Source organism: Punica granatum, chromosome 4 (genome assembly GCF_007655135.1).
Source record: "Punica granatum isolate Tunisia-2019 chromosome 4, ASM765513v2, whole genome shotgun sequence".
Classification (NCBI taxonomy): domain Eukaryota; kingdom Viridiplantae; phylum Streptophyta; class Magnoliopsida; order Myrtales; family Lythraceae; genus Punica; species Punica granatum.
The window spans coordinates 11,604,379-11,617,040 of NC_045130.1; the positions used below are offsets into that span (position 1 = coordinate 11,604,379).

At 35.7% G+C, this 12,662-nt stretch overlaps 1 protein-coding gene across 18 annotated transcripts; it reads left to right on the forward strand.

Annotated features, from left to right (window-relative positions):
- Window positions 1–154: 154 nt before the first annotated feature.
- On the forward strand, window positions 155–10,493 carry LOC116203644. Of its 18 annotated transcripts, XR_004156284.1 has the most exons (17): window positions 156–675; window positions 755–883; window positions 1,028–1,207; window positions 2,028–2,163; window positions 3,198–3,532; window positions 4,217–4,346; window positions 5,043–5,168; window positions 5,259–5,303; window positions 6,065–6,144; window positions 7,185–7,281; window positions 7,411–7,500; window positions 7,724–7,777; window positions 8,448–8,513; window positions 8,602–9,223; window positions 9,702–9,777; window positions 9,929–10,018; window positions 10,146–10,493. XR_004156284.1 is itself a non-coding variant. In XM_031535475.1 (14 exons), exons 1-14 carry the CDS (start codon window positions 314–316, stop codon window positions 8,752–8,754), a joined length of 1,983 nt encoding a protein of 660 aa, XP_031391335.1. In that variant the 5' UTR covers window positions 156–313; the 3' UTR covers window positions 8,755–10,493. The 18 variants fall into 18 exon arrangements, 7 of the variants coding, with proteins under 7 accessions (XP_031391338.1, XP_031391335.1, XP_031391336.1 ...); XR_004156282.1 differs by having other exon boundaries at window positions 9,929–10,493; XR_004156281.1 differs by having other exon boundaries at window positions 8,602–9,092; window positions 9,171–9,223; window positions 9,702–10,493.
- The last annotated feature ends 2,169 nt before the right edge of the window (window positions 10,494–12,662 follow it).

Below are 12,662 nucleotides of genomic sequence, written 5' to 3' on the forward strand. Positions count from 1 at the left end.
GATATAAACAGAAAATGAGTCAAAGTTATTATTACTGTTACTACCACTACCACTATTATTATTTTATTATATTTTTTAGAAAATTTCTTTAATTAATGATGGGATTTTTGGGGGGTTTAACTTTGCTTTGCCTATCTATCGCCACGACAAACATGGATGGACAATGAAAAAGAGTAATCTGTTCTCCATTTGTGGTCTGGTGTCGGGCGGGGCCACCTGAACTGAACTGTCCTGTCCTGGTGAACTGCCAACGCCATACAAATACGATACAGAGTTCGGACAAGCAAGCTGTGAGCCAGCCAGCCGGCCAGTTATGCTCTCATGCCAAATTTCCCCCGCGCTACCGTCAGCCGGCTCTCCCCGCTCTCCGACGTTGTTCTCTACCCATCATCATCGTCGTCGTCGTCGTCGTCGTCCTTCTCTAAGTAACGCGTTCAAATCCGAGATGCACCTGCCCTTCCGACCATTTCAAGCGGATTTCAAGGCGAGAATCGCTTGTGGTAATGATGAGGAAGAAGACGAAGATGAAGATGATGTAGCCGGGCAACCAAAGCGATTCATTCAAATCCCCAGACAGAAATACATCCCCGTCTCAAAGTCAGAGCTTTTGGATGCCATTGCCATGTCCATGTTCGACACTCCAGAAGACGCCCGCCAGTTCCTCGACGTCTCATCGTAAGTCGCCGTCTCTTCCTTTCGGTTACCAGTTTGAATTGTTTGCTAGGCTTCAACGGCTTGTGCTCCCTCCCTTCAGCTGTCTCGATTCTGTGCTTCACGCGGAGCAAAAGGGTATCCTGGAAGAAATGCGGGCCGATTATTCTTTCTTTACTGCTTTTGCTACGAGGAAGGATGGAGATGCATACGAAGATGATACCCTTTGCAGGTTTCTTGCTAAACGTCGTATTGATTTTTGCGTTCATTTTAATAGCCTTAATAAATTATACTCAGCCAATGTTAGTATCCAATGCTGTCATTTTAGTTCTACGGTTTAGGAAAATCTGACTTTACCGCGCCCCGTTGTTCTTAGAGTTGCTATTGCTACTCGTTTCCAGCGGGCTTTGATGGGACTCCTTAAGGATGCTCAGTTTGAGGAGCTATCGACTAAGGATTTGATGTTGGTCTCTGCATTGAATACCGACTACCTTCTTACTCTGCCTATATCCGTGGACTGGAAGAAAGCCTCTCAGTCCAATGCAATAATTTTCAGGTAATTCAATATGCTTGCAGCTCTACAATGAATGGCTTCCGTTTCAGGCCAACACTCTAGGGCTGATTAATGTGTAACAGTTGAGTGAGTTGAAGTCGAACAAATTTTGTGGTAGATTTCACTATTTGCCTGGTTCACATTTATGCTACAAATGTTGTGACAGTGAAGTTGGCCATTTCGATGTTCTGCTCAAAAGAATTCTTTATGTCGCATCTAACTCCTGACAATGATTCTGCACATGTTTTATGGTTAATCAAGTCTGTTTGCAAGTATGCATATAGTTTTCTTGCAAATATTTTAGTTCAATAGCATCTTATGTCTGTGGTAAAGCTTTGAAGGCTGGAAAAATCTCATTCACTTTGCTTTAAAACTGAAATTGCTGCGGAGAACTTTTTCTAAAAGTTACTATGGGGTTGGCAATCTTTTTCCATTTCTATACAGTATGATCCGCTGAAGATCTTTGCCACATTTGTGATTATTGGCTGTTCTTGTTTTCCATTAGCATCCTAGGGAGCTCTGGCTCTACTATTTATTCCTTGCTTTCCCTGATTAACTGTATTCCCCAGTTACATAGTCAATCAAGTGTGGTGCGTCCTATTGGCTCATCCCCCCCCCCCGGCTTTCAATGCTATGAAACTGGCTGGGGAAGGTCATAAAAAGGTCTATGTGATGTCTCATCTGCAACCCCGTGTCATATGAACTTGCTTGAACTTCACCATGTTAATATTATTTTATTTTGAGCATAAGACAATATGTTTTGCGAACAGTAATTTAGTTATCATTTATCAAATGTGATCACGTTGCACCTTATATCTTTCAGGCGGGGATACACAACCGAAAAGCAGAAGGGCTTACTACTAGCTGAAAAGCTGGATTACATACAGTCCAGACTTCTTCAGAGAATTATCTTTGTCATATCAAAACCACTAGCAAAAGTTGCCTCTTGGATGTTTGAGGTTGCTTTCTTTTCCTTCAATATATATCTTTTTTGGGACAATGTACTTTGCTTTAGACTGACCAACCTGGTCCATAAGCCCTGCACAAGTGCATTAATCTAGGTAAGCCATGTGCCAAACACCCTTGCTGGTGCCGTCACCAAGCGCAACCTAGACAAATGGGGGTTCAAATGTATAGTATTGGGGACTTATGACATGAGATGTACGGAAAATTCAATTACTACACTCACCCTTTGGGGTTTGTTAGGTTAAACATTAAGCACGTGGCTGGTTAGAAATGCTTCTTTGTTATTTCATGTTTCACATGTGAGTATAATTGGTTATCATTTTTAAGTCCTTTCACAAGTTTGAACTTTACCATTTCTCGATCTAAATAATGACTTTAAAATGGAATTTCTTTTCAGTTCATAAGACAGATAAGAAGGAAAAATTTATCAATCGAAAAACTAATGGATTTTAAAACTTAAGGATGTGTGGTTTTCCATACAAATGCCAGGTTGCTTCATACTAACTCTTGGCTAGGTTTGGGGTTCACAATGCAACCTATCCTGTGCAAAGTTAAGGATTCTTACATCTGACAATTATTACTCATCTGAAATTTGTCTTTGTGGTTGCTTCATATAAGAAGCTTGACAGTTGTATGAGTATCAGTAGTGAGCTTCTAAGCAAATATCATGTATTGTATACAGATTATTTATTACATTAATTATTAATGAAATAAAGAGTCTCTAGCGTATAATTTACTGGCGAAAATGTATAAGCTTTAGCTCATAAGCCCGCTAATCATTAGATCATAAAATGGAGGGACATCGTTATTGTCAGTCTATTGACTTAATCCCAGGGTATTGAGAGAGATATGTCAATGCTCTCAGTGATATTTAATTTGCTTCACAAAAAGAAGGAAGTACTGATATTTGTTATATCCACAAGTCATTATTTATTCTGGCTTCTGACTTGTGATTTTTGACCCTTTATATTTTCTCACCTGATGTTATTTATGTAACTTTTACTCGTTTCCCATTTGCTTGAAATAGACCATTGAAAGTAGTGATTCAACTCAACAAATCAAAGATTTGGCCAACAAAATGAAGCACCGGTTTTTGGATGTTTCGGATTTCCAAAGGTCATATATTCATGAGGACAAAAACTGGGGTGATAAGCTTCAAGTGGGATCAGAATCAGTTCAGGAGCTTCCAATCTGGGTCGCAGCACAAAGGGCAATAGCACATTACGAAGCTTTTCTTTCATCAAATGGGCCTCGTGGAAGGCTTTTGCGGAAATTCCTTACATGGACTGGACTAGCAGCCCCTGCACCTGAAACACAATTTGAGCTTGAGAATGATAACAATGCAACAGACCCTTACTTAAGGTTTGTTGGAAGTAATTTATCCATCTTCCTTTACTGTATCTTCTTACTCACTCGATTAATCTCAAATCTGTTTTCCTTGCTTTTTATCATACCTGCCCGGAATTTGATAGAAGTTTACTGTTGTCGTCAACCATGCATGAAGATTATAGCTGTATCACTGTCAACCATGATATACAAATATATTTGTTCAGAGTTAAGTGTGATTTCTCAAAACGTAGGAGAATATTAACATTTAATACAACGATTGGAAAGCCTATGTTTGCTGGAACCACAATTAGGGGGAGAGATTTGTTTCTTCTCAATTTATGCATCTAAATCCTTGTGATCTGAATGGCAGAACTGACTTGATTTTTGCTAATGGCTATAAATGTCTCTATTGTTAGACCCAACCAAGAGTGACAATACAGAAAAGGATTTAGACATTCATATACAAACCTCCCATAAGGTTGAATAAATTCATTGGTTGAATGACCGTTTGTCTAAGAGACCAATTGTTTAGAATTCTAGGTCCAAAGGAAAGTTTAGCATCCCTTTTCAATCAATCCTAATGGTGGACTGTAGATCTATCTACCAATTTGCAAAATGGTTGTTATAGATACATAACCCATGAAATTGACAGGACATTAGAGTAATTAAGTCCATTTGACTGCTATGGTAAAATAATTTATAATTGTTATTCCCCAGGCCAATTCTTTTATCAAGGATATCACTAGGCGATATATGGAAGCCAGCGGCAGAGAGATGGTATGGAAATGATATTTGGGAAGCATTGAGAACCTCTGTTTCCATTCTATTCTCGCAATCTATCCTGCAGGTACTTCATCCCAAAGTAATGATTTTCTTTTCTTACTTGGTATTGTCTGTCATTGTGTAAACAAATATTAAGGATATACAAATTATCTGCTGCAACCTAAGGTGTCTGGCTATGTAGAACTTCTCCTTTTCATGTAGCCAACTGCTTTGCTAGCTTTGCTCATTACTTATTCAAATGTATCAGACTAAACTATTAGCTAGGCTAATAAACAATACTGAAAACACATAATAGACAGAAGATTTGCTATATTACCATTTTAAGCAACCATTATACTGAATCTTAAACTGGTAAGAAGCATAAAAACCTATATCAAGCACAATCCAAGAAGTTATGGATTAGTTTAAATAAAAAGATCTACTAGGGGATGTATGGTCTTCCTTTGCATCAAAATAGACACAAAATAGCACAGACCTATTCTTTGACCAACAAGAACATGCTTGAGTAGATTACCTTGATCAAATACTTTAGCATAAGTAATCTTGATAAGCTTATATAGCTTTTAATAATAAACAAATAGTGTTGTCAAACTCTACTCTATGTTTCAATCCAAACCATAGCTTGCTGTTTTCTTTAATTTTAACCCAGTATTGCAGTATATGTTCATACTGTTTCTTATTGCCCATCAGTTGTAATTTTGGGGTAATATAAAATAAATGGCGTTTCTCATTAGTTTCTTTCTGGTGTCTATTGTGTTAGGAAGCAGCGTTCCAGGAATTGATGTTGCTTTATATTAAAGAAATGAATGAAAAGGATGTCAGTGCTGAATCTGGGGTTGGATTGCAATTAAAAATCTACAAGTCAATCCCCATACCGGATTTGCCTGTAATTGCCTCCACCACTTAGCCTATTGTACTTGTTCATGGACTTCTTTACATTTCCTTTATCATATGTTTCAAATGTTGTCTTATGTAGGTCATTTTCCCTTACAAGAAGCTATATTTTCGCATTATAGACTCGGTATGTCAAGGATCATTTTTCATCTAGTTTGACTCATGCCATGATGAAGTTGGGTTAGATTCTCTGTTGGATCTCTTTTGATATTTATGGTCATTTTTTACGTTAAGGTAATTCTTCAATCCAACCCTGTAGGATGAGAATTTATCTGCCATTGGAAGGTCTTTCGGAACTCTTGTTGCCAGCAGGATAATTTATATACACACACACACACACACACACATATTAAAATATAATGAATAACAAGTTCTAGTTATTTACTTATTAAAAAAATTCAAGTTCTAATAATTTAACCTCTGTTGAAATAATTCAGTTAGAAGGAATAAATCTTGCAAAATAAAACAAAAGGAAAAAATATACAAAAAAAAGAAAAAGAAAAAAAAGAGACCAAGCTTAATAAATTTGCTATAAAAAAAATGATGCCTATACATTTATTTTAGATTCTAGCGCCCAGGTTATCGTTCTTTTAAAGAGAGGAAAACAATTTATTCGTTGAAGCACGTGCCACCTATTGTATGGTGCCAAGGTTTCTAAAATGACACCTCATTCTTTTTGTCGAATTGTGGAGGATTAAAAGCATGATACATTTTTATCTGCTTTTTTTTTTTATATAAAATTATTATATTTAAATAAAGCCTTAGCAGGTGCAGGAGACATTTTTGAAAACAGAAAAAGAAATCCCAATAAACACACGTCTCTCAAGAAAGAGTCAAATCATGTCCAACAGCTATCGCTTAATTAGCTCTTCTAAACTTTGCTTGTAGGTTCGCTTGGATGTTGCCACATTGTTGGGACTTCTTGCCTACATCATAAACTACAAATTCGAAGATATCCGGTCTTCTCCGTATGCCATCTTTTTTTTGCAGATAGATTTATCTGTTGCCAATTCAGAACCTTTGCTGTCACATCATCTTCCATTGCGGAAAGAAATATTTTGTTTTTTTTTCCTTAGATATATGGTATCATATTTCTTGCATTTAATAGAACTGATGGTCATACGTGTCTCATGAGATGGAAACTGTTCTTCCATTAGTTCCTTATTTTTATGTCTATGGGTTAGTGCGTTGGATGTTTGTTTTAGTGCTATATGACTTTCATTTGCATTCTTCTCTCTCTAGTGGGAATCGGGAAAGTAAAAGAACCCTGAGTCAGTCATCTTGTGCTGAGGGGAAGGATAGGACATCTTTGGAATCTTTCAATTCCTTAAACACCAATATAATAGGATGGACTCCAGAACGTCTCAACTATTTCAAATGCATTGATATTGCTACGTAGAATTTCAGAGTCCTCTGGTGAAGCTATTCCTTTATGTTTGGAGAATTTGTTTACAATTGACATGAGGAAGGTATAACTTCCCTTACAAACACCCTCGCTTGTACATACTCTACATTCTAGAAATGTATCTGTGTATCCTTTTATATCAGTCACACCTTTGTTATTAGATTATAGTGAACCCTTTATGGACTTTAATAAAAAAGGGGAAGAGTCAGCATGTTTTACTCTTTGTACAGACCATGATTTGAATTTCTGAAATCTTCCTCAGTTTTCCATGACCTCCACTATATTAGCTCTTCATAGTCTTCCAATTATAATTCCTGTGGTTTCTTTCAACCTTCTCGGAACAAGCTATATGAGGGTGACGGTGGTGCTGCTTTTCAGCGTCTGTTTAATTTTCCCCAAGACTAGCAGTATTGCCTACCACCAATATGGATGGAATTAGAATCTTACGCTACTCAGTCTTTTATCTATTGTTTTGGGTTTTCATTCTCTTTATTCCTTCAAAAACCTGTCATTTGTTGATATTTCCAGTTAGTAGATTGCTGTTTGAGGTTACGCATGACTGAGTAAATGTCTGCTTATTTTTGTTTTACAATCTAAATGCAGGTCGGCAATACTTTTTGATGCAATTGCTATTACTGCTCTTATAGTATTTGCGATCCGCGTGGTGTTGGGCTATAAACAGACGTCGGATAGGTATCAAGTGAGTGAATTCAATCTTGGTAAGATGTAAATAAGACTATGTTTTCTTTAGTATGTAGATGTATCCTTTGCCTTCATATTCTAGTTCTGTAGTACTGTTACTTACACAGTTGGGCACCTTTTTCTGCAGCTATTGGTCAACAAGACACTTTATGAGAAAACAGAAGCTAGTGGTTTCGGCTCGGTTCATTTTCTTTTGGATGCATCTGAACAACAGAAAGTAAGGCAGTCTTTTGAGAATTGTCTAGAAAAAATCTAATAATAACTGAGCTCATTGATTTAGAAGACATAAGGAAAGGAGTGGTGAAGCTGAAAATTTCCCAGAAGGGACTAGATGCTGACACAACTTGAAAGTATAGCATGCCTAAGAGAATTATTTTCCAATTATTGATTCCTTCTGTTGGTTTATACAACCTTTATGACTTATGCATTCCTCCATACAGTTCAAGGAAGCAATTTTGGCATATGCAATCCTGCTTAGGGCTAACAATAGCCAGGTACTTTCATCTAGTACATCTTTATTCTTTAGCCTCCAAAACCAACAGTTTCGCTTTACTGCAGCTATAGGTACACAGTGTAATTAGCAAGGCCAAATCCAACCAAGTGTCTTCTTTCTCTTGCAACGATTATGGCTATGTATGCCAATTAATACGCCAATTAAGACTTGTTTTCCTATTTACGGGCGCGTTGGTGGAACTCAAGCAGAATTTAGTACTGTTTAAAATATTGAGCAACTATCTCTGCTATAAGGCAATCTTGTTTCTAATTTCTTATTCTATATATAATTCTGATGCTATTGCAGGTGAAGAACACTTAAAATTGGGTTAGAGATGTTTGTAAATTTGGATTTGGGTGCACGTATAATGCGCTTCAGGATTCTCAGATTTTATGATGTGATGATGTCCCTTTTCTTTTTTTTGAGAAATAGAAAGACCACGTGAACATTAGTTGGTATCCCATCATTTACATATGGCAGATAAATTCCATGGGCTGATAGCACTTGCAAAATACTGTCTGATATATGTCTTAGTTCTACCACTGCAATTTAACTGTACGTGAATGTACCAGGATAGCTTTGAGATTGAGTGCTGTCGGGAACAATGCTATCAAAGTACTTGAGGCTTTGTCTCTGTCTGAAGGCTGATTGTCGTCTTTTGCTGACTGCAGATGAATTGTCGACAGAGAATTGGAGATGAATGTGAGAGATTTGTGTACAATATGTTCAAGCAGCAGGTGAATTTCACTTGGCAGTGATTAATTTATGCAGGGTACTGTGGGTGATTGGCACGTCTCATCTCAAGAAAGAGTGTGTTTAATGCAGGTGGATATGCCAGTTGACAAAGCATTGGAAACTTTGTTGAGATTGGGTCTAGCGACTGAAACATATGCAAATGGAAGTACCTCTCTACAGGCCATTCCCTGTCCTAAGGCATGTCAAGCCCTTAAGGAACGTTGGAATACTTTTCTTGTCTAAGTTTGACAGGTCTTTTAGCTGTTGAAGTCAAACATTTTGCCTATTTACTGGAGGAAGACAGGTAGGCAGAAAATTAGCATCTGTTTGTAAAATAGATTTCATGTCTTTTTTTGGGTAAATGGTAGTTTAGATTTTATATGTTGAATTGCATGAATACAAGATTTCATGTAATCTAGAAGCCATATTTGTTCATATACCAAAAGGTATAGAGTATGTAAAGTACAACTAAATTGGATTGAAGTCTATGAGAATTTTCTTGGTCGGTATGTACGATCTTCAAAATCAAAGATGCAGTCCCACCCCTCCACTTTCGCGTTGGCGTATCTGGGCTCCTGGAGGTAGGACCTCTGTCACCTTCCCCATCAGAAGTTAATTTGTTTACATCTCTCAAGAATTGTCCTGTCTACTCTCTCAAGGCTCTGTAGTGGGATCCTCGTTTCAACCTGGTCAAGGGAGTCCAATATTGCAGGTACACTTTCCTCTCCTGGCAAAGGTTAGATATTGCTCATTCAGACCAGATCTGGTCGGATGTGACCAGGTACGGCCTGAGCTAATTAATATTGGCCGGCACGGCCTGACCTTTGGCAGATTACATCAACTTCTCTCTGCCGCTGGGGGTTTAAACCAGTGTGGTTCTCATGTCCATAAGCCTTAGTGGTTTTGGTTCAGCCTCTCTTGGTCTGAATTGCATATTACAATTATGGAAGGTTTTCGATAATGACATTATGGAAGTTGGAAATGCAAGTCAACACCCAATTAGAAGATTGACCATTCATTTAGACCTCTTCTGATTCAGACTAGTCCTGTCGTTCTTTCCTTTTCACAATCACTGGGATGATATAATCTTCTGGCATCATCATCAAACTAGCTTTACATGTTACTGCAGTTACTCAAAGGACTTGAATAATTGGCCAATATTTGTTTTTAATCATCTTACTACTTTGTAGGTCTTTGGACAGGTTCAAACTGGAAAGGAAAGGAACAGGTATTTCAAAGAAGGTGAAAATGACTCACGTCAGGAGAGTGAGTGGTTCTACGCCTTGTATATCTTCTCGGTAGTCCCAACATATATATTGGAAGATTACGTGAAACCTTTATGTGTAGCTATAGGTGTTGCTCACATTTAAATGTGCAGTAGCATGACATTGGTTCGTTCGTTGAAAAAATTAAGCAGCCACGGGTGGTGCGGAGCATGTGGTAGAAACCAGGAGCAGGGAGTATGAATGGATTTATGAGCTACATAGCAGATAACATATAGTTACAAGTAAGGGCACAAACGAATTTCTTCCTTGTACCTAGACTCTCTTAGGCATGCCTTAGGTTTGATTCTTGCCACCATGTGACTAACGGCCAACGTGAAGCTCGCTCACTCTCTTCTCGTTCACTGTTAGCCTGAGATGGATGGGAGCAGGAGAAAGTAGTTCCGCCCATGATCTATAGGGAAATTGTTTTGCTGCTGCTTTCTGTTGTATGTACACACGTGGGGAGGTGGAAGCCGACTTTGAGCGATCGAGGACGGGACCCATGATCTATTGGGGCATGTAGAATGGTTGAGTTACCTTCTTCCTGTATGCTTCATGTATGGGGATACGGAGAGGCTACCTTGCTGTTCCTTATCGCCTTCTCGCCGGGATATGCTATGTGAACTATTATGCCATTATTGACTGCTAGACTGACGGTCTCAAGCCACTCTTCCCAAACACATTCACAATTCTGATCTACGTTCAATTGCTGTTCCAGTAGTTTTATGTCATTTCCCCTACACCCTTTCTATTTTGGTCCCCATTCTTTCCGTCGCTATCATTTCATATGTCGGACTGTGTAGAAGCTTGGTTCTCACAATAAAAGCTGCAGGTAGAAATTTTTGAATAGCAAGTCATATATAATGATTGAACACAGTGATTATCTCTATAGAAGGGGAGAAAAAAAAAGGTTATATAATTTGTGACAAAAGAAGTATCTAATTTTAAATTGAAAGTAATTTGAATGAAAATAATTATGCAGGTTTTTTAAGTATTATAAATGAAAACAACTTAATATATTATTTTAGGAAATAAAAACAACGTCAAAGCAATTATCGAAGATAGTTATTCAAGTGAAAGCAATTTTTTTTCTTGCTAATTACCATAATTAAGTCTTATCGAGAAAATTGAAAATTTGTATTGGATGATATAGTGGCAACATGATAAGTAATCTAAGATATTTATATGACGAATAAAAAACAATTGCAAAAAATGAATGTTTCTTCCTTGATAATTACCAAACTTCAGTTCTATTTTAAAAATTATCAATTTTGACCTTATAATGTCAATGTGACGACATTTGAAGATGGGCAAAAATATACATTAAATAACACAACCTTTACACTTTGTGTCAAATTTGGCACAATCATTAAAAATTGATTTAAACATCTTCGCACAATCATTAAAAATTGTTTAAAACATCACAACCTTTCATTTTCGTGTCTAGTCTAGAGCCTCGTTATATTTCCGTCCAAAATTAAACAAATTATAATGTTCATGAAATGTAAGTTAAATCACAAGAAATTCATTAAACAAATTCTAATGTTCATGGATTATTTTTACTAAAACACCTAGAATGTTCACATAATTTTTTTTTACTATATCATTACACAAAGTTTCAATTAAAATACAATCGTTTTGAATTATTTTCAAATGTTTTATAATAAGACTTTAATGAGAATTATCTCTATTTTATATGTATCTGATTGCTATTTCTTAATTGCATTTATTAAGTGTATTTATATCTATTTGGTAGTTAATTTTACTAGATACAAACATACCAGATATTTAGGCCGTGTGATGCATAGATTTTTAGTTAGTTGTTTTATTCAATATGTTTTGTTATTAATAAATTTTAACATAAACTTCATTTTAATAAAGACATTAAATTTTTATTATTTTTAACATTTTAATTAAAATTAACCTAAACTTTATTTTAGTTTTATTATCCAACCCTATTTAATAGAGTGGGAGATAAATATAATTTTTTTTCTTTTTTAAATTTTTAATAAAAATTAACTTAAAAGATTTATTTTGGTATTTACTATTCTAACCCTATTTAGTAGGGTAGGAAATAATTTTATTTATTATTCTAACCATATTTAATAGGGGAATACAAATTTTACATTTTCTTTTTGTTTTTTTAATAATAGTTAACTTAAACTTTATTTTTATATTTACTATTCCAACCCTATTTAATAGGATGAGATACAAATATATATATATATATATATATATAGTGATAAGTTGTACGAGTTTACATGCACATCAATTTATTTGGAAGGTAATTTTACTACTTTCAAATTGATTCTTTGTGGAAGACGATCAAATATATATATAATATGTAATTATTTTCTTAATATTTATTTTAAATATTTAATATTTATTAAAATATTGTTAGGTCAGGTAATATTACAATATATATTTAAACGATGGGTTATATTTCACTACATATTTGAAATGCCCATATTAGACTATATTCCACTATATTCTGCTGCGTATTCTACTTCCCTTGAATCCACTAATATACCTATTGAAAATTTGAAACTATATTCCATTGTACATTTCAATTTGCCTAATTATACTCTTTAATAAATATATAAAAATTTTCTGAATATAAATGATAATGACGTAGCATTACGAGAGAGTTTCATTTTATATTTTTGAACATGCGGTGATGTGAGAATTCAACTCGAGACTATCATTATATATATATATATATATATTGATTATTAAGAAATTTCCAGGGATTCGATAGATTTTTTTTTCTAAATTAAAGCACCGAGATTATTCAATTATAATTATGATTAGTATTGGATATAATTCTATAACGAGAAATCCTTCGATGATCCTATAACACGGTGCGGTGAGAGGAAGTATCAATTG

What these genes read in the sequence shown, in the direction of transcription:
- LOC116203644 (XM_031535475.1), top strand. Translation starts at nt 314, where the DNA reads ATGCTCTCATGCCAAATTTCCCCCGCGCTACCGTCAGCCGGCTCTCCC. An exon ending in GAAGATGATACCCTTTGCAG is followed by an intron (nt 884 to 1,027) that starts GTTTCTTGCTAA and finishes CGTTGTTCTTAG; the next exon opens with AGTTGCTATTGCTACTCGTT. An exon ending in ATGCATCTGAACAACAGAAA is followed by an intron (nt 7,501 to 7,723) that starts GTAAGGCAGTCT and finishes TCCTCCATACAG; the next exon opens with TTCAAGGAAGCAATTTTGGC.